We start from the raw sequence: 19,787 nt of genomic DNA on the forward strand, positions 1-19,787 counted from the left end.
GATAAACATAGTACCGTTGTGTAAATTGCATTTACCATAACAGTAGATGTTCACATTTCATGCTGCTGCAGTAGCCATATACACTATCCACCCTCTTTCTGTGTATATATTTTTTTGGTTGGGATATAAACTTTTTGTTAATATTATATGTTTGCTTTTTTCCTCTCAGGATTTTTGTTACTATTATATGCTGTTTCCCCCAAAGGATTAGAGTGTTCATATTCTTATGCACAAGAAGGCATAGCCAGTCTTAGGCATAGGCCAACTAGGCAGCCACCTATGTTGCTGCTCTAGCAGGGGGCTTTATCAATATTTATTTGTTTATTTTTTGTAGTAAAGAAATGGTTTCTTTAAAATGTGTTGAATGAATACAGGAAACTGAAGTGAAAGACACTCTGTGAGGAAAAGAGGAAGTAAAAAGTAATCTGGATGGTGTAGGCAGAGCAGTATGGGGGTGCTGGGTGGTGGTGTTGCTGTGGAGCCCTTTGCCTAGGGTACCAGTTGACCAAAAGGCCGGCCCTGCAAGAAAGTCACAAAGAAATTCTGAAGTAATGTTCACTCAGAATGCTCATTTCCCTTCATAATGGTCTGTCCAATTAGCACTCAGAATGATGGCGGAGGAGGCAGCCAGAGCTTTGGGATGCTGTCTGGTTGTTGTATCTTTCGCAGGATATAACCCAAACAGCCATAGGCTATTGCAACAGTGAGAAATTCAAACATCTTCTGTTATAATAAGTGCAACTTGCAGAACTGTACTTTTCATGTCACAGACAGTTGTGACTCCTTGAAAGAATAATCTCAGTACAGTTATTTACAGTGACAGACATGAGTGCTCACTGTGATAAAGTTTTACTCTGAGAATTCAGTCAGAAGTCAGTATCCTTCTCAGTCTTGAGACACAGCAGTGATAATTATCTCTATAATCTTTGCACTAGAAATCAACCTTCTTATAGATGCTGTTGCAGAAATGAACAGTTTGTTAAGAGTTTATAAGTGTTTGCAGTAAAACATTTTGTCCAATGGTCTTGTCTTAGAGTATGTCATTTATACTGGCTATGATAGCAATATCTATAACTTACCTTTTAGTAATGTAGACTTACTAGTCTAACAGAATATTTAGGTTGTCTAGCCTAACGATGTATCAGGTCTGTAGTGTCTTTCTTTGTTGCCCCCGTTTTTAAAAGCTCATAAAAATCTACCGCTCTCAGAAAATAGTTCTGGTTTCATAAAAAGCTCATCAGCTTGAAAGGGTAACCGGAAGAACTTCCTGTGTTGATTTTTTTTTTCCATTTACGATACGTTGTAGTCACTTTGGTGACGTCACAAGTAAAATAGCTGGATGTCTAACGTATTCTGACAAAAGACAATGAATAAACAGGCAACTGAACAGGAAAACACATACATTAATAGGTTGTTGCAGTTACCTGTTCTCCTTTTAATGTTTGCAATATCTTTATTTCTCGACCTTCCACTGTATAGATGACAACTCTTCCTGTATGACCATATCGAGGTTCTCCAGCAATATACAGTTCCTTTTCAGATAATGATGCAGAGTTAACAGCATAACCTAATAGAATAAAAAAACAAAGTAATACCTTACGTGTACTTTACATAACATTCATTTTTAGGGTATTGTTTAAAAGCATATTTAATGTTAATTCATGTTTATAATCAAACAAGGCCAGATGAATGTAACCCTTTTATAGTAGACAGCCATGGGATCAAACTATGGACTGAATAATTATGTCAGCCAGTCAAAAATATTTAGTTCAGGATATACAATTAGCAACAGAAGTTATTTGCAAACAGCCTTTCCACAACATTATAAGACTATATGTGTATGTATCAATGTAATTATTATTCTTTGTAGACATATGGATCTGGACTGGAAAAGGTAATTGGACTAGCCCACCCATCTGGTTAACAAATAAAATGAAATGCAATAAAATGAAGTGCAACTAACAATAGGTAAGACTGCAATCCAAATTGTAGCTTGCTACAGGTCCCACACCATGCCCCAAGATTCTCACTACACCTTTCTGAACATACTGGAAAATATTAAGATACAGCCAAACACCCTAATACTGGGTGATTTCAACTACCCTGCCATTAACTGGGAAAACTATTCATGTAACAACACCTTTGCCCAACGGTTCTTGGAATTCATAAATTCCAATGCCCTGGAGCAACTAATCCATAGTCCCACCAGGGGCTCCAATATCCTAGACCTGGTCATTATCAACATGGGAAATCGATGCTCCACACCTATGGCCACCCCCTCGTTGGTCAGGTCTGATAATAAGCTAATCACACTTAACATCCACATCCCACCCCCACCCGCTAGTAAGGAAACCTCCATAAAAAACTTCTCCAAAGCCAACTTCATGCTACTCAAGTCAGAAGTGACAAACTTCATGACACCCATGCAGACGGGAACTGAAAGTTCACCTGCTGAATCCTACACTAAGGCACTATATGAGCACATCCACTCATTCATGAATCGTGCCATCCCAAATAGAGCCAAGATGCTCTCCTCCAAAAAAAGGAAGTCAATCTGGTGGCCCCCTGCCATAAACAAACTTTACAACAAAAGGAAGAAACTGTTACAGAAAAGATGAAAATCCCAGGATGCAAAAAACTCCCTTACCAGCCTCAGTAAGAAGCTGAGATCCCTCATAAAATCTTCCAAAGCTAGTTATGAAAATAAAATTGCCAAAGATTCCAAAGACAACCACAAGGCATTCTATAACTATGTCAAGAATCTAAATGGCAATGCTCAGATCAGCTCTGAGCTACAACAGAATGGCATTAAATATACTGATCCCAAGGATATTGCCAATATCCTGGCAGATCAATTCAGTGCCAACTTCACCCCCCTCTCACCCCCTAAACGGCCCATTTCAATACCGGAAGATTGCCAAATTCCAGTAATAACGGTCACACAGGTAAAAAAATGCACTCTCCAAAGCTAAGAATACAGCATCCATGGGACCAGATGACATCCCAGGCTGTGTACAACATGAACTACTAAATGAACTGGCACCTCACCTAAGTATCATGTTTAATCATAGCCTCACCTCAGGCTTTGTGCCCACTGAGTGGTGCACAGCTACAGTTATCCCACTCCACAAGGGGATCATCCTGGGAACTACCGTCCCATCAGTCTGACAAGCCTGATCTGCAAGGCCATAGAACGTATTATCATGGAACTTATAAACAAAGACATTGGCAACCTTCAAACATTGGACCCCACCAAGTTTGGGTTCATGAAGGGCCGATCTTGTCTCATGAACCTGATTGACTTCTTCAAATCAGTCTCCATAGCTGTGGACAAGGGTAAGGCAGTCCATACAGCCTATCTGGACCTCACCAAGGCCTTTGACACCATCCCCCACTCTGGAATCATAGCTAGACTTACTATGCTGGGCATTAATCCCTACATCACTCGATGGGTTGCCAAATGGCTTACTGACAGAACCCACACTGTAAAAGTAGCCAACTTCAAATCCAGATCCAGACAAGTGACAAATGGAGTACCTCAGGGTTCAGTCCTGGGACCGCTCTTGTTTGGCATCTACTTCTCTGAAGTACAGGCCAACACTAAGGGACTCTGGCTAACAAAGTTTGCAGATGACTGCAAACTGGGAGCCATTATTGAATCCTCAAATGATGTGGCTACTCTACAAAAGAGCCTTACAGAAACAGATGCTTGATGCCAGAGCCATGGGCTCAAGCTCAATGTCAAGAAATGTATAGTTATCCCCTTTGGGAAAAAACATGTAACCATGAATTACCACATAGGTAGCAGTACACTAAACACTGAAAGTGTGATAAGAGACTTAGGGACACAAGTGGACAGTGGTGTCACCTTCGATAACCACATCACCACAACAGTCAGGAAATCCTTCTGTGTGGCACACCTCATCACTAAGGGCTTTTCATCCAGGAAAAAGGATGTCATTGTCCCACTGTACTCATCCCTCATTAGACCCATTATAGAATACAATGCCTCGTTTGGTATGTACCTCTCAAGACATCTGCAACAACTAGAAAGGCTGCAGAAATACCTCACTAAAAGAATCACAGGCCTAAAGCAGATACCCTGTGCTGACCACCTTAAAAAAATCCAGCTATACTCTGTTGCATATCATCTACTCAGAGGCGATCTTTGCTTAACATACAAGGCCATGTCAAACCCAGAGCTGTTGGACATGCTACACATAACAAAATCCCAATCCCTCAGAGCCACACGCTCCAGGGATCTAAACCTTGTCATCACAATAAACAAAACATGCTGGAGGGATAAGTTCCTGACCCAGAGACTCCCCAGACTCTGAAATAGACTACTCATACATGTCAAGCAGAGCGCCTCTTTGGCCCTCTTCAAAATGAACCTTGACGATTGGATGGGACGAAGGAAATTCACCCCAGGGATCACGTCAGTCTTCCTACTAGACAGGGGTCCAGTGAAGTAACTAGTGTGGGAAGAAATAGCCAGGGAATTGTTATGGTTAGGCTTGTATAGGCCCTAGGACCAATAGCCTAGTACTAACCTATGAACCTATGAAATAAATTTGAAAATCAAAAAATTGGAGGAACTTAATTACAGTTTGGTTTTATCCTGCATGTGAATGAGAAATACTATAGAAAAAAAAATACAGGAGGAAAATAAATAAGGCAATGTCTAAATCATAGTACAATAGACTGGAACTCAGAAAGGAAGTACTGCTAAAGAAAATAAAATATGATGACAGAAATTATGTTTCAGGCTAAAAGCATAAATGAAATTCATTTCATAGGTGTGTACTAGGTTAATGGCCCTGGAGCCTTTACAAGCCTAGTCTATAGAAGTGCCCTGGCATTGTGCTGGCTGACGTTAGTTCCCAGTACCTCTATCAGGTACAGCCACTGGAGTGATCCCCGGGGTTAACTTTCTATTACCCATCCACTAATCAAGATTTCTCTTGAAGAGGGACAGCGAGGTGCTCTGCTTGACATGTATGGGAAGTCTATTCCAGGGCGAGAGCAGTTTCTGGGTGAGGAACCTGTCCCTCCAGCATGTTCTGTTGATTGTGCTAATGAGGTTGAAGTCTCTGGAGTGTGTGGTGTGGAGGGATTGGGATTTCTTTGGATGTAGCATTTCTAACAGAACTGGGTCAGACATGGCTTTGTACGTCAAGCAGAGATTGCCTCTAAGTAGGCGATATGAGACAGATAATAGCTGGAGACTTTTGAGTCTGTCCATGTAGGACATGTGTTTAATGCCTAGGATCCTCTTCATGAGGTACTTCTGTGGCCTCTCCAGCTGTTGCAGGTGTCTAGTGAGGTACATGCCAACTGGGGCATTATATTCGATGATTGGTCTAATGAGGGAAGAGTATTGAGAGATGATGACCTCTTTCTTCCTGGATGCAAAACTCTTGGTAATGAGATGTGCCACATAGAAGTACTTTCTGACCAAGTGGCAATGTGGTGGTTGAAGAAGAGGGTGCTCTCAACCTGCATCCTCAGATCTCCTATAATGCCTTCAGTGTTCAGTGGGTTCCCATCAATGTGGTAATTAGTGGGAACTGAGTTTTTATCAAAGGAGATGACGACACCTTTTTTGGCGTTAAGCTTAAGGCCATGGTTTTGACGCCAGTCATTTGTCTCAGTGAGGCCTTTCTGTAGGATGTCTGCATCACTTGCGGAGTTAATAATGGCTCCCAGCTTGCAGTCATCTACGAAACTGGTCAGCCAGAGTCCCTTTGTGTTGGCCTGGACTTCTGAGAAGTAGATGCCAAACAGGAGAGGACCCAGAACTGATCCCTGTGGGACCCCACTCATGACTGATCAGCAGTCTGACTTGCAGTCTGCTGCTTTCACACTGTGTGTTCTATCTGTGAGCCAATTTGCAACCCATCTGGTGATATAGGGGCTGATGCCTAGTTTGGTGAGTTTATCAATAATTCCTGAGTGATGAATAGTATCAAAAGCCTTGGCCAGCTTGAGGTAGGCTTTATGTACTGCCTTACCTTCATCCACAGCTCTGGTGACTGACTCAAAGAAGTCAACCAAGTTTAGCAGGCATGATCTCCCTTTCACAAAGCCAAATTGTGTGGTGTCTAGAGTTTGGAGATTCCCTATATCTTTGTTAATCAGGTCCATGATGATGCACTCTATAGCTTTATGTATTAGACTCATCAGGCTAATGGGGCGATAATTTTCTGGGTCTGTAGCTGTTCCCCTTTATGGATAGAGATGACTGTTGCAGTGCGCCATTCGGTAGGGACAAAGCCAGAGGTCGTGACTGAACAGGGCACACAGATGTGGTGCCAGTTCGCTTTGTAGTTCAAGTAGAACACAGCCAGGGATATTATGGGGTTCCATGGAAGCTGTATTCTTGGCCTTGGACAATGCAGCTTTAACCTGTGCTGCAATAATGCTGGGTGCCTGGCATTCTTCCAGTATTGTGATTGGTCCTTTAGTGGGGAGAGAAGGGTAAAGTTGGCACTGAATATGTGGGCCAGTATGTTGGCAGTATCTGTTGGCTCAGTATAGGAGGTACCATTGTGCAGTAACTCAGTGCAAATCTGGGTATTGCTGTGAAGGTTCTTGATATAACTATAGACGGCATTGTGATTGTTTTTAGTGTGTGCCGCAATTCTGCCTTCATAGCTGGCTTTGGAGGATTTGATGAGGGATCTCAACTTTTTGTTGAGGCTAATAAGGGAGTTTTTCTAGTCTTGGGAATTCACTTTTCTCTGCAACAGTTTCTTCCTTCTATTGTAGAGTTTATTAATGGGAGGGGACCAGCAGATTAGCTTCCTTTTTTGGAGGAGAAAGTCTTGGTTTTGTTGGGTATGGCTAGTTCCATACATTTATGTACATGTTTGTACAATGCATTGGTGTATGATTCAGCAGTCATGCAGCTATTTTCCATTGGCATGGGTGCCATGAAGTTAGCCACCTCTGTTTTTAGGAGACCAAAGTCAGCTTTGGAGAAATTTTTCAAGGTGGTTACCTTTGCGGGGTGTGTGGGTGAGATGTGGATTTCCATGGTGATTAGTTTATGGCCAGATGTGACCAGGGAGGGACTGACTATAGAGCAATGGTCACCCATGTTAGTAATAACCAGGTCAGGGATGTTACTTCCTGTAGTGGGGGTCAGAATGAGCTTGTCCAGGGCATTGGAACTGATGAATTTCAGGAAGCGTTGGGCCGGTGTATTGGTGCTTGAGTAGTTTTCCCAGTTGATGGAGGGGCAGTTGAAGTCTCCTAGTATGAGTGTTGGGTTGGACCTTGACAGATTCCAGGGTGTTTAGGAATGTGGAGTGAGAGTCTAGGGACATGGTTGGGAACCTATAGCAGGCTATGACCTGGATCGCTATCTTACTCAATGTTAGTTGCACCTGAAGTATCTCAGATGTGTTATGCTGGGCTACTAGTCTGGAGGTGTGCATATCCTTTATGAATATGGAGACAGCACCACCTTTGGAGCTTCAGTCCATGTTTCGAGGCCGAAAGGTGTGGAATGATTTATAGCCTGGTAGTGCAGGGGTAGGACATAGTTGGGGACTTATAGCAGTCTATGACCAGGATTGGCATCTTACCCAGTGTTAGTTGTACTTGTACTCAGATGCATTATGCTAGGCTATTAGTCTGGAGATGTGCATATCCTTTATGAATATGGAGGCACCACCACCTTTAGGTGTGGAATGAGTTATAGCCTGGTAGTGCAGGGGTGCTTTCTGCCACTTTAAACCAGATCTCCATTACAGCACAAATGTCGATGTTCTCCATTTTGATGAGTGCTTTGAGTGAATACATCTTAAGATTTAGACTTCTAGCACTGAGCAGCATGACCCTCAGATTGCATTTATTTATAGCTGTTATGGTGGTAATTTGGTCTTTGGCACACTGCCTGAAACATACTTAACTACTAAGTATAAGTTCACATCACTAGCATGATATAACGTGGGTACAATGAAGCAGATTACGTATAACATGTGATTTCCACGATCCTCCATGTTTGCAGATGTATACAAAACATTAGAGAAGGCAGCTATGTTTCACTCTCATCAGGCAGTATTTTAAACCCAGCAAAAACTAATAACTGCTAGACTCAATGTATTTATGTCATTATGGTGATGTAGAAGGATAAAGCCCTAACTATGGTCCAGATAACCCAAGTTCCAAAATGGGGCTCAGCCGTGTCTGTCCCATGGGGAGGGATTTTCATCTTAGCACTCCCTAAGGGAAGGTCTGATTCATATAGGGGAGTAGCCCTTGGACAGCATTATGAGATGGGAGGCAATCCATTACCCTGCCTAAGCCCCATTTGATCATGATCTACAATTGAGAGTCGATTATCTGAACGTCAATTATCAGAAATGTCAGTTATCAGAACCAGCCTTCCAAAGTTTTTGAGTAGGAAATATAATAAAGTCTAAATATGTAAGAATTATGCATATTTGCTTGAGGTTGTTTTTTGAGTTTGTAGTCAGCTTGTGTGTGAAAAATATTCTTTATTGTCCACTGAAATCGCTGAAGGGTTGAAAAGTATATTCCTGTGTGCAGAAAAAAACAAGATTTTAGATGTTTTTTTTTTTATCCAGTTCAATTATATGTTTGATTATCAGAACAATTTGATTATCCTTACTACCCTAGGTCCCAATTAGTTTGGATAACTGACTTTCTACTGTTGCTCTGGAGAAATACCAGGGAGACGAAGAGTCAAAAATTTGCACAAAATAATAAAGAACATTAATCTAATGCATTCACACCATAGTCTGAATCTGGAAATAGCCTCTGTATTCAGTCAACAGATTTGTCCTGGCCAGATCCTTTACATATATTTGTATAAAGGAGGATACGATATTTTTGGTCAAGAAAGGAAAGATTTGTCACTTGATTTAATTAAGAATGGCATGAGCTCCTGATCAAGTGGGTGGATTTGGTGGAGTCAGGATTTCATTTTATGACTGAACGGTAATAATATAGAACAGTTTTCGAGACCCAAGTTTTCATCTTGTACTGCTTCTGACCCTATCTCACCCAACAGCTAAATGTGCCCTGGCAACCTTCCTTAAATGGTTCATCACAAATTAATTGAAGAAAACAATGTAAATGAAGGTGCTTGAGAACTGTATTGCAGACAGAGCCACGTGGCTTATATGGAGTGATACTCTTCACAAAGCTACATCCTCTGATATGAACTTTAAGGAGTTTTCAGTGCTCATCCATACTTCACTACCTGATGAACTAGAGCAAGTGGATTTTAAATGGCAGCCATTTGAAATGTCAAGACTCCCTACAATGAGTCCCGAAACTCGGAAACTGAATGGCCAAAAGATCAGACTTATAGATATGAAGCCGAGATGCTATTTCTCACAATATTCCCTTTTCTCTGAGGAATAGTGATATCGGTGTTGGTATAAATACGTTCAGTGAGTTTAAGGGGGTGTAGGTATACAGTGGGGGGGGGTAGCCCCCCACCCCATGTGAAAAAAAGTTTTAAGGAGAAGAACAATTTTCAAGATTCACTCTTCTCCTTTGTTTTAGTCTTTTTGTTTTAGCTTTTCGGCACTCAAAATGCCAAGTGCTTACATTTCAGTAGTGAGCCCTTGCAACCCATTACATTGTCTGACTGCATTAATGAAACCCAAGGTAGATTATCTAAAATCCATCTGATCTGGTAGAGTAGACAGTATCCACTCAGCTAAAGGAGGTGAAAGACCATTAATAATGGCACAGTACAGTTACACTTTAGTTTATGGACTTGGAAAAACAATAAATGTCACTGACTGAACACAACAAAAATAGTTCTGCAGGATCTAGGCAAATGTGTGCAAAAAGGAGACTAGGAAAGGGAATGCAGCTGCACTGGAAGAAATGATTAATCAGTTCACTGATTGCAGCAAAACAATTCTATTCTGTCTTACTCAAACTTCCAATCAATCCTCTTAGGGCAGCTGAACAATTCAAAAGTATGTCTTCCTCTTCTCTGCTGAAGCCTCCCTCTCCCACATTCTGAAGCTCACCTCTCCCACATTCTGAAGCTCCCCACTCCCACGTTCTGAAGCTCTCCTTTCCCACATTTTGAAGCTCCCCACTCCAACAGCCATACACCACAAATATCCTCATATTCTGTACTGAATGTGTCACCATTCTGTTTTAAGAAGGTCACTGGAAACTGTATGCAAAGTTCTGTGTCAATGATCCCCACATTTTGCTCAGGGTCCTTAATATGTGCAGATAATACTGCCATACTACATATGTGCAGTGATAACATTTCTCCTACTTCTGCCTTAGAAGAAACGTGAAACAGCTATATAAATCTTCATATCTCTCAAACCTGGAGGCTGAAGAACATGAGAGAACTAAAGCTTTGTCTCTGTACCATCCCTCTCATTAAAATCCAGAACAAAACGCTTACTGATATGCTTATGCATTATGAAATATGGTCTCTTCTGCAGGATTCAATCTAGTAATCCAGCATGATTTTATGTCTAGCCCATGTACATTCACTGCCCACTAGCACCCTATAAACCTACTCCATATGGATACAAATGAGGTTCTCTTGTCTGGGAATCTATCTGAAGAACTAACAAAGGCCTTTACCTTCGTTGACCAATTACTGGTCAAGTCTATATATATATATGAGATCTTTAGACTATAGTGCTATTGTCTGGTTTCTTAATTTTTTTGAGTAATAATAGTTGTGATATCTCTTCTCTTACCAGCCTGCAATGTCCCAGAGGCCGTCCCCAATTGATTTAACATTCCTGGCAACTCTCTGTCTTACTTGTCAAGGACTGGAGCCCCATATGTGGAGAAATCCTTAAAGTAAATGTCTAGGGAGGCCTAGGGAGGAAATTTGGGTGGTCACCATCCTCATAGCAGTGAAGGAATATTTCCTATACTCTACACACTGTCCCAGCCAGCACCCAATAATTATATCAATGTATGTTTTGCTCAGGACTAGATTCCCAGGTCATCTCCAAGGATTTATACCCTGAGATGAAAACCATGCCCTTTACGTAGAATAGGTGAATTAGCAAACATGCTGCACAATCTCTAACCCTATCCCCTCTACATAGTCCTTAGGATCTGAGTACACTAACTGACCTCAGGTTGAGTTGGCTGCAGTCAAAGCACTTGCAGCTGGTGTATGTTGGGTAGCTTTGTGCTTAAAGTCACAGATTCAGTGTGAAAGCTAAATATCACCTCTGTTCAAGAGTTGACATTCTGTCATATGTTACATAGGGCTTGATCTTTGGTACCTTCTGTTCTCAAGGGAAGAGAGATAACCAAAGTTGTGCAGTCATTGATTTCTGTGTGAAATTAAGTTATATACCATGGCTGTTTACTATTTAAACTAATACTCTGGTGTGTTTACTAATTAAATAAATTAGCTCGAGGACAGAGTATATAATGGTGTGCATTGTGAGATTTTATGCACACCCACACTGTGGGTGATACACAAAGATGAATAAGTCCATAAGAACTCTACCATACAAAGACTGCAGTAAGACTATTCCACTGAGAGGATGCCATTCAAGATTGTGTATAGAATAATAAGACTGCCCATCTTTTTTGGTGGGGGTGAGGGTGGGGGCAGAAAAACTAAATAATTAATATAACTAATGTTGCAAAAGAATAATTTCTTTGGTTTGCTAAAGGGGTTTCCATGCTAGTAGTTCATGACACACTTGCTCAAAGAAGGTAGTACTAGAACTCCAACTAGCACAGTATCCTGTTTCTATGTAGCCCGCCTAACACAAGACCTTATAAAACTGTATAGCCCTGCCAGAACCAAAATTCTATCCATAAAACTCCCACCTGATTCCCAGCCTAAGTCCTTACTCTAAATGTCCACTCTACCTCCCTAATCCTAAAGTCTCCAGACACTTCCCAACCAAGACTCTAATTTTTCTACCTAATCATAAATTCTCTGACTACTTTCTAAACTTAAAACTCTCCTCCTACTCCCTAACCCTAAAATCCCCTTCCTGTTCCTTAACCCTATAATTTGTCTTTCTGTTCCCTAACCCTATAATTGCCTTCCTGCTCTCTCCCCTTGCCTGCTTGCCTGAACTCATATCCAAGTTAGAGTGTGAGAAGTAGCAAATTATAAGATGCTCGAGTCCCTGGATTCAAGACAGTGGTTTTCCAGCATTTGGGACTAAAGTCGTTTTAGTATTTCCTAATTGCTTTGTTTGCCACTGAACACTCTTCCTGAGATTCAGAAAAAGAGGGCTGTGTGTATGTAAAGTTCATGCCACAGAGCGGTTAATTTATGCAAGTGAAGAAAATGTAATTCAGAGATAGCTTTAGCCACAACTAGGAAGACCTCATTATCGGCTAATTTGCATATCTCTAGACTGCACATTTTTGTTGTTCATGTTAAAAATTATTTTCTGTAAAAGTGTCCGCTGGAAGCTCATGCATCACATTGGGACAGGTACCACACCTTTCAACTATCTAGATATTTGCAGCATGTCCCTGATGTTGCGACATGTATTTGCTCTGTCTTATAGGTTCATAGGTTGGTACTAGCCTATCAGCCCTAGGGCCTATACAAACCTAGCCATAACAATTCCCTGGCTATTTCTTCCCACAATATTTACTTCCCTGGACCCCTTACATAAAGTTTTACAGTTTCTGGTAAACTGCTGAGGATTACAGTCAGTCAGTAATGCCAGACTTTATAGAGTTTTGTACTTCTTATTGTTAAGAAACCATACATCAATGCAAACCCTGTTATTTCATTAACTTTTTAAAAGTAGACTGACATTTAAAATCTGTCCTGATTTTGGCAACTGATCCCTGCAGTATTTTGGATTTGTCCAGTATTCTTGAACAGTGACATTAAAAAGCATGACAAGCACCCTCCCACATTCACACATACCGACTTTCATGCATAAACACACAGACACACAGACACACACACACACAGACACACACACACACACACACACACACACACACACACACACACACACACACACACACACACACACACACACACATACATACACACACACACACACACACATGCACACACGCGCACACACACACACACACACACACACACACACACACACACACACACACACACACACACACACACACACACACACACACACACACGCTCAAACACACACCCACATGCACAAACACACACGCACATGCACACGTGCATGCACACATATGCACACGCACATACACACATGAGCTCAACCCCACTCCTCCCCACGCAAGCTTGAACTCAAGGGCATACGCACCCATTCACCCACATGCATGCTCCAACATAAGTACACACATACACACTCTCAGTCCCCAACCTAACCCCCCTTAAGAATTCACAGTCACACACCCTCACCCCTGTGTCTTTGCAGAACTTCAATGAACCTATCTGCAATGTTGCTTCATCCACTAACTTCAATGGATAACCACTGTCTTTTGGCAAAGTTACATTTCTTGGTTGTCCATGTGGTAATTTATACAGCTGAGTGAGTCTGAATGGAGAGATAAGTCAGCAAGTAAAGGAGAGTATTATCACTGAATCTGAATTCATCCTCAAGTTTTGGTGAGTACCTTCATGAGGTGGACCCTGTTTTCCACAAAGTCTCACCAAGGCGACACTGATATATAGACTATATTTATATAGCATATATCATGGACAGAAGTAGGTTAAAAATTAAAAAAGTGAGCTGGGTGCACAAGACCCAGGATAAAAAAGTGCCCAATCCTGGTAGCACACTGGTGTCAGGACTAGACAAAATGACAGTGTAGAATCCTCAAAATATGGAAACATTCCTATAACGAGGCCAGGCCAGTCCCAGGGGGAAGATCCCCCCCCCCTGTTGTGGAAGGAAGTAGTAGTCCACAAAAATCACAAAAACTGATAGGCCAAAGAAGAGCCATAAAGATGATAAAGTGGACTATTGAGAATAAGAAAGAAATTATGTATGGTTACTATTATTCCAAAAGCCCAGAATTTCCAGACACAAGATATACAAAACAATTAAGAAAGAAATTAGAGGAAAGAAAAATATTTCCACAAGAAAAACTGCCAGAAGCTTTAAATAAAAATTTGTATTCATTAATACAACAGATTTGTGAAAAACAGTATATAGATCAAGAAACTTTGATCTGCTTGGGAAAATAAGCATCCAAGGAAGTGCCAAAATATAAACAACAAAACCGGGAGATTTTTGAAAAGTATAAAAAAGAAATATAGACATGGGACAGAAAGAGAGAGACCTTCTACATTGCCCACCTGATCATGAAGGGATTCACATCTAGATCAAGGGAGGTCATAGTCTCCCTGTACTCATCACTCATCAGACCAATGATTGAGTACAATGCCCCATTCGGAATGTATCTGACCCGACACTTGCAGCAGTTGGAGAGGCCCCAAAAGTTCCTCACCAAAAGGATAAAAGGTCTCAAAGATATGTCTTATGCTGCCCGGCTGAAAGAACTCCAGCTCTATTCAGTCGCTTACCGCCTGCTCAGAGGTGACCTGTGCCTGACATACAAGGCCATGTCAAACCCAGATTTGATGAACATGCTTCACCACAAAAAATCGAAATCTCTTAGAGCCACAAGGGCAGGAGACCTAAACCTAGACACAGCTATTAATAGGACGTGCTGGAGGGATAGATTCATCACCCAAAGACTCCCTATGCTGTGGAACAAAATCCCAGTATATGTGAGGCAGAGCACCTCGCTGGCTTTGTTCAAGAGGAATCTTGACCAATGGATGGGAGATCGCAGATATACCCCAGGGATTACCTCAGTGTCTCTGCTCAACAGAGGCACTGCAAAATAATGGGCATAGTTTCTCCAAACTAAAGGGGTGGCGTAAGCCACAAAACTATGGGCTAGGCTTGTAAATGCCCTCGGGCAGATAGCCTAGTATAAACCTATGAACCTATGAACTTATGATATGGTACAATATTTATGCAAAGGAGAAAGCCAAATTTATCAATATAAAGAAGGCAGCCCCAAAGCTATTTGAAGAATAATACAGGCAAAGGCATCCGGATATGGAACATTTCACAATAAAAAATAATATCACGAAGTGGGAATGTAGAAAAGAAGATTAGTAAAGTAGAATTATGGAGTTCCTGTGAAGTGAAGGATTTGGTGCAGAATTTCTAACACAGGCTACATCACAGCATGATGGAGTGAGTCCCCAAAGTAAGGAGAAGCAGGAAGATCAGGAGATATCTGAAGAAGAAATATGGACATGGGAAAGAAAGAGATTTAATATGGTGTAATATTTATGCAAAGGAGAAAGCAAACCTAACCAATACAAAAAGAGAAGCACCAAAGATATTTGTAGAGAAATACAGGCACAGAAATCCAGACATAGAAAACTTTACAATATAAAAATAAGAAGACAAATAGGAAAAATAGAAAAGGAGATTAGTAATGGAGGAGTTGAAGAAATAGAAACTGAGGTTATGGAGTACCTGCAAAGTGAAGGATTCAATGTAGAAAATCTAATTCAGAAAGCACCACAACAGGATAGAGCAATGGATATCCAAATTAAGGAGAAACCAGTGGAACAGGAAGAAATTGGTCAGGTGCCATTTAAAGATATCTTGGAGCCTTCCACAGGAAACCAATATAAATGTTCACTTGAAGCTAGACAGCAAGGGAAGGAACCGGAAACTGTGGAAGCTCTGATGAAGTCAATGTTGAGGAGTGATAGGCCAGTGAGTTTCCATATGACAGAGCAACTGATAGCACAGGATAAAATTGAAGAGAACGTGCTTCAGGAAGATGCTATAGAACTTTCTATAGAATGCCCGCAGGAAATGGAAAACAAAAAATGTCCCCTCAGTTTAGAAGAAAATGAGCTAAGAGAAGAGTTGCTTGATTTAATAGACATAGATAGCCATATTAAGATCAATGAAGGAAATAGACTGCAGAAGGTCAATAAAACCCCCAAAGTCAGAAGTTTGATAAAACAAATGAACACAGTAATTAGGAGTGTGCATAGAGATCCATGCAGCACAACAGAAATAAACAGGATATATTACTGTGCAGTTAAATTAATAACTGATAACGTTTTACCACAAGAACACAGGGTAGTGAGGGAAAGGAAGGGGAGAAATTGAATACCATCATGGAAGTATCGAATAGAGAAAACTATACAATAATTAAGACCAGAAGTGTCTCTGTTAGAAGAATACAGAAGAGGGAACAGATCAACAAAAATACTAAGAAAGATAGACGTGATAAAAGCAATGAGCAGTATTAGAACAGACCAGGATCTATCATGCACTATCGCAAATAACAAACTAAAAATCTCAGCACAGGCGAAAAAACTTAGAAGGTACGCAGATAAATATAAAGGAAAAGTACAAAATAAGCAATTTATTGATTACCCAAAAAGTTTTATAGAGAATTGGGAAATAAGGCAAAAGGAATTGAAAGACTGCCAAAAAAAGAAATAGATGCATTTTGTAGAAGTATTCATGAAGATCCTGTGGAACATAACAAAGATGTGAAATGGATAGAAGAAATAAAAGAAAGAACAAGAAGTTTAAAGGTACAGGATATAAAATGGGATGAAGTAACAGCCAAAGAGATTGAAACAAAGTTAAGAAAAGCCTCTAATTGGAAAACCCCAGACACAGATGCAGTATAATTTTTGGCTGAAAGTCTTAACATCTTTGCATGAAAATTTAGCCACGACTAAAAACTATTTATATGCGCACCCCAAGCAGACACCACCCTGGTTAACAACAGGAAAAACCATGCTCCTACTTAAGAGTGAACATACAAGCTAACCTAAAAATTATATACTAATAACTTGCTTTCCGACAACGTATATACTATACACTGGAATTGATGCCGACAGAGTTTATAGTCATTGAGAAGAAAACTCAATTATGGCAGTAGAACAAAAGGGCAATAAAAGAAAGTCATGTGGAACAAAGGATCATTTGTTCTTAAATAAAGTGATAGTGACAAACTGAAAAAAGGGAAGAATCTAAGTATGGCATGGGTTGACTACAAAAAAGCATTTGATAGTATCTCACATTCATGGATAAAAGAGTGCTTAAAAATGTATAAGACACATCCTACACTGATCAATTACATTACAGTGACTATGAAAGAGTGGCAGACCACTTTGCAATTAAGCCATGATAAAGGACAAATTATTATCCCAGGGAAAAAAAATCAAAGGAGGATATTCTAGGGTGAATCTCTGTCATCGCCTCTATTCTGCCTTGCCCTTATCCCATTAAGCTGTCTACTTAACAGCTTAGGCCATGGCTGTAATTTGGTTCCCAGAAAACAACAAAGTGTAAAGACTTCTCATCTTCTCTTTGTCAATGGTTTAAGACTGTATAGCTCATCAGATGAGGAACTGAACGCACAACTGCAAGTTGTCAAAACTTTTTCAGATGATATAAGAATGTCATTTGGTTTTAATAAAAAACAACCTTTAAAGCAGGAAAACTGCAGCACAAGGAAAACATCAGTTTGAGACAAGAGTGTGTTATAAAAGAACTTGAGCAAGAGGGAGTGTATAAATATTTGGGAAGTGATGAAGGATCATCAATAAAATGTGAACAAATGTAATTAACACTTAGTAAGGGATACTTTAGAAGAATTAAATTAATCCTGAAAACAGTGCTGACATCTAGGAACAAAATCCATGCTATAAACCAATTTGCTCTTCCTGTCCTATCTTACAGTTTTGGAGTGATTGACTGACCCCAAACGTGTTGGATATATTAAATATGAAAACAAGAAGGATGTTTCATGCTCACCAAATCATTTATAAAAGTCAATGCATACCAAGATTATATATTCCTTGTTCAGATGGAGGGAAGGGCCTCCTTGAAATTGATTACATGAATAGATCTGCAATTGTGGGACTCCACACATATCTGCTGACCTCACAAGACCCAAATGTAGTGAAAGTTTTGAAACATGATGAGAATAAATCTAAGAGGACTTCTCTGTTTAATCTAGCAATAGCATATCAGCGCCAAGCATGAATGGAAATCAAACCAGAAGTAGATAAAAATCAGGCAGCAACTGAATGTGCCAAAAAAGCAAAAGAAAGAATATAAGGTGAAGGACCAGATGAGAAGGCAAGAAATGTGGAAAATGCATAAATATAGTTGCAAGTATAGAAAAAGTACAGTTTTGTACCTACCATAAATGTAGATGTCCGATAGGTATGCAACTGCAGTCCTTACATATGGGTTGTCCTGCCTCAGGCAGCCCTTCGGTCGGCCGGATTCCAAAGTCTGGGTCTGGCGTCGGCTGATGTCGCCCTTTTCCTGACGTCAGAGCGCCTGGGGTATAAAAGCGTCAGCCAACGCCATCTTCTTCAGTGTTTCTTGCCCCAGATGCCAGGTGCCCTCTAAGGAAGGCTAAATTTTGAAAATAGAGAAAAAATTCCAGACAAGTACAATAACATAAAAACAAATACACCATAAAAGATTACCCCAGGTAGCTAAAATGAGGGGTAGAAACCCAAAGGAATACCACAGAGGGGTAGGTGGGAGGGAAAACCTGACTGCAGTTGCATACCTATTGGACATCTACATTTATGGTAGGTACAAAACTGTACTATGTCCTTCAAGGATGCAACTGCAGTCCTTACATATGGGTTGAATACCATAGCCAACCTGGGGGTGGTAGGCACTAAGACAAAGATGGTGTAGCTAAAATGCCCTGCAGGACTGCAGAAGCAAACCCTGCTCCGGATCTGGAATATAAAGGCAGGTTGTAATGTTTGGAAAATGTATGCATGGAGCTCCATGTAGCAGCTTCTAAAATGTCCTTTGTTGCCACTCCTCTTAAAAAGGCTGTGGAGGTGGCTGTAGCTCTGGTGGAATGTGGCCTGATGTCAGATGGCACAGCTTTTCCATGAAAATAGCAGCAGAATCGAATGCAATTTCCAATCCATTTTGAAATTGTCTGTTTGGAAATTGCTTTCCCCTGTAATCCAGCAGCATAAGCTACAAAAAGCTGGTCAGATTTTCTGAAAAACTTTGTTCTGTCCAAGTAGTAGCGCAACTGTCTGTGTATGTCCAAGGTGTGCAGAAGTCTCTCCCCTTTATTTTGAGGATTGGGAAAGAAGGTAGGCAGGTGAATAGCTTGATTCAGGGACACCCTGGATACCACCTTTGGCATGAATGACGGATTGGTTCTCAAAGAAACTCTGTCCTGATGAAAAATGAGAAATGGTTGTATTACCATAAGGGCCTGTAGCTCAGAGACTCTTTTTGCTGAGATTACTGCCAGAAGGAAAGCTGTCTTCTAAGACAGAAATTTCAACTCTGAAGATGCTGCTGGTTCAAAAGGAGGAAGAGTTAATTTTTCCAGCATGAAGTTGAGGTCCCATGCAGGCACTGGTGGTTTCCTTGGAGGGTTGATGTTCTTTATACCTCTTAGAAACTGTCTTAGCATTGGGTGAGAAAATACAGGTGGATCAGTGTTATATTTGGCAGATATTGCTGAAGCATGTATTTTTATGGAAGAATATGAAAGGCCATTGTGGAGCATTTCAGCCAAATATTCTAGGATCTGTGGAATGCTCATCACTGATGGGTCTTGACCCTTTTTGCTGTTCCAGATAAGAAATCTCTTCCATTTTGCTGAGTATGTTTTTCTAGTGGAAGGTCTGCGCGCCTCCAGGATGATATCTTTTACCCTTTTGGAAAGTGTATCCTGAGGAATAGTCATGGAATCTTCCAAGCTGTCAGCTTCAATGTTTTCAAGCTGGGGTGTAGTGTCCTGTAATTGTGCTGTGTCAGAAG

The 19,787-nt window shown here is 40.7% G+C and overlaps 1 protein-coding gene across 1 annotated transcript in view; it reads right to left on the reverse strand.

The window, feature by feature from the left end:
* ITGA1 (integrin subunit alpha 1) overlaps positions 1 to 19,787 on the reverse strand; it is a 2,125,719-nt gene that overhangs the window by 809,099 nt on the left and 1,296,833 nt on the right. The window contains exon 12 of the mRNA XM_044077325.1: positions 1,425 to 1,567. Within this exon, the coding sequence (XP_043933260.1) occupies positions 1,425 to 1,567 (143 nt within the window). The remainder of the gene's footprint in view (positions 1 to 1,424; positions 1,568 to 19,787) is intronic.

This window comes from Protopterus annectens, chromosome 1.part1 (genome assembly GCF_019279795.1).
Source record: "Protopterus annectens isolate FY-2018-M chromosome 1.part1, PAN1.0, whole genome shotgun sequence".
Taxonomy (NCBI): Eukaryota; Metazoa; Chordata; order Ceratodontiformes; family Protopteridae; genus Protopterus; species Protopterus annectens.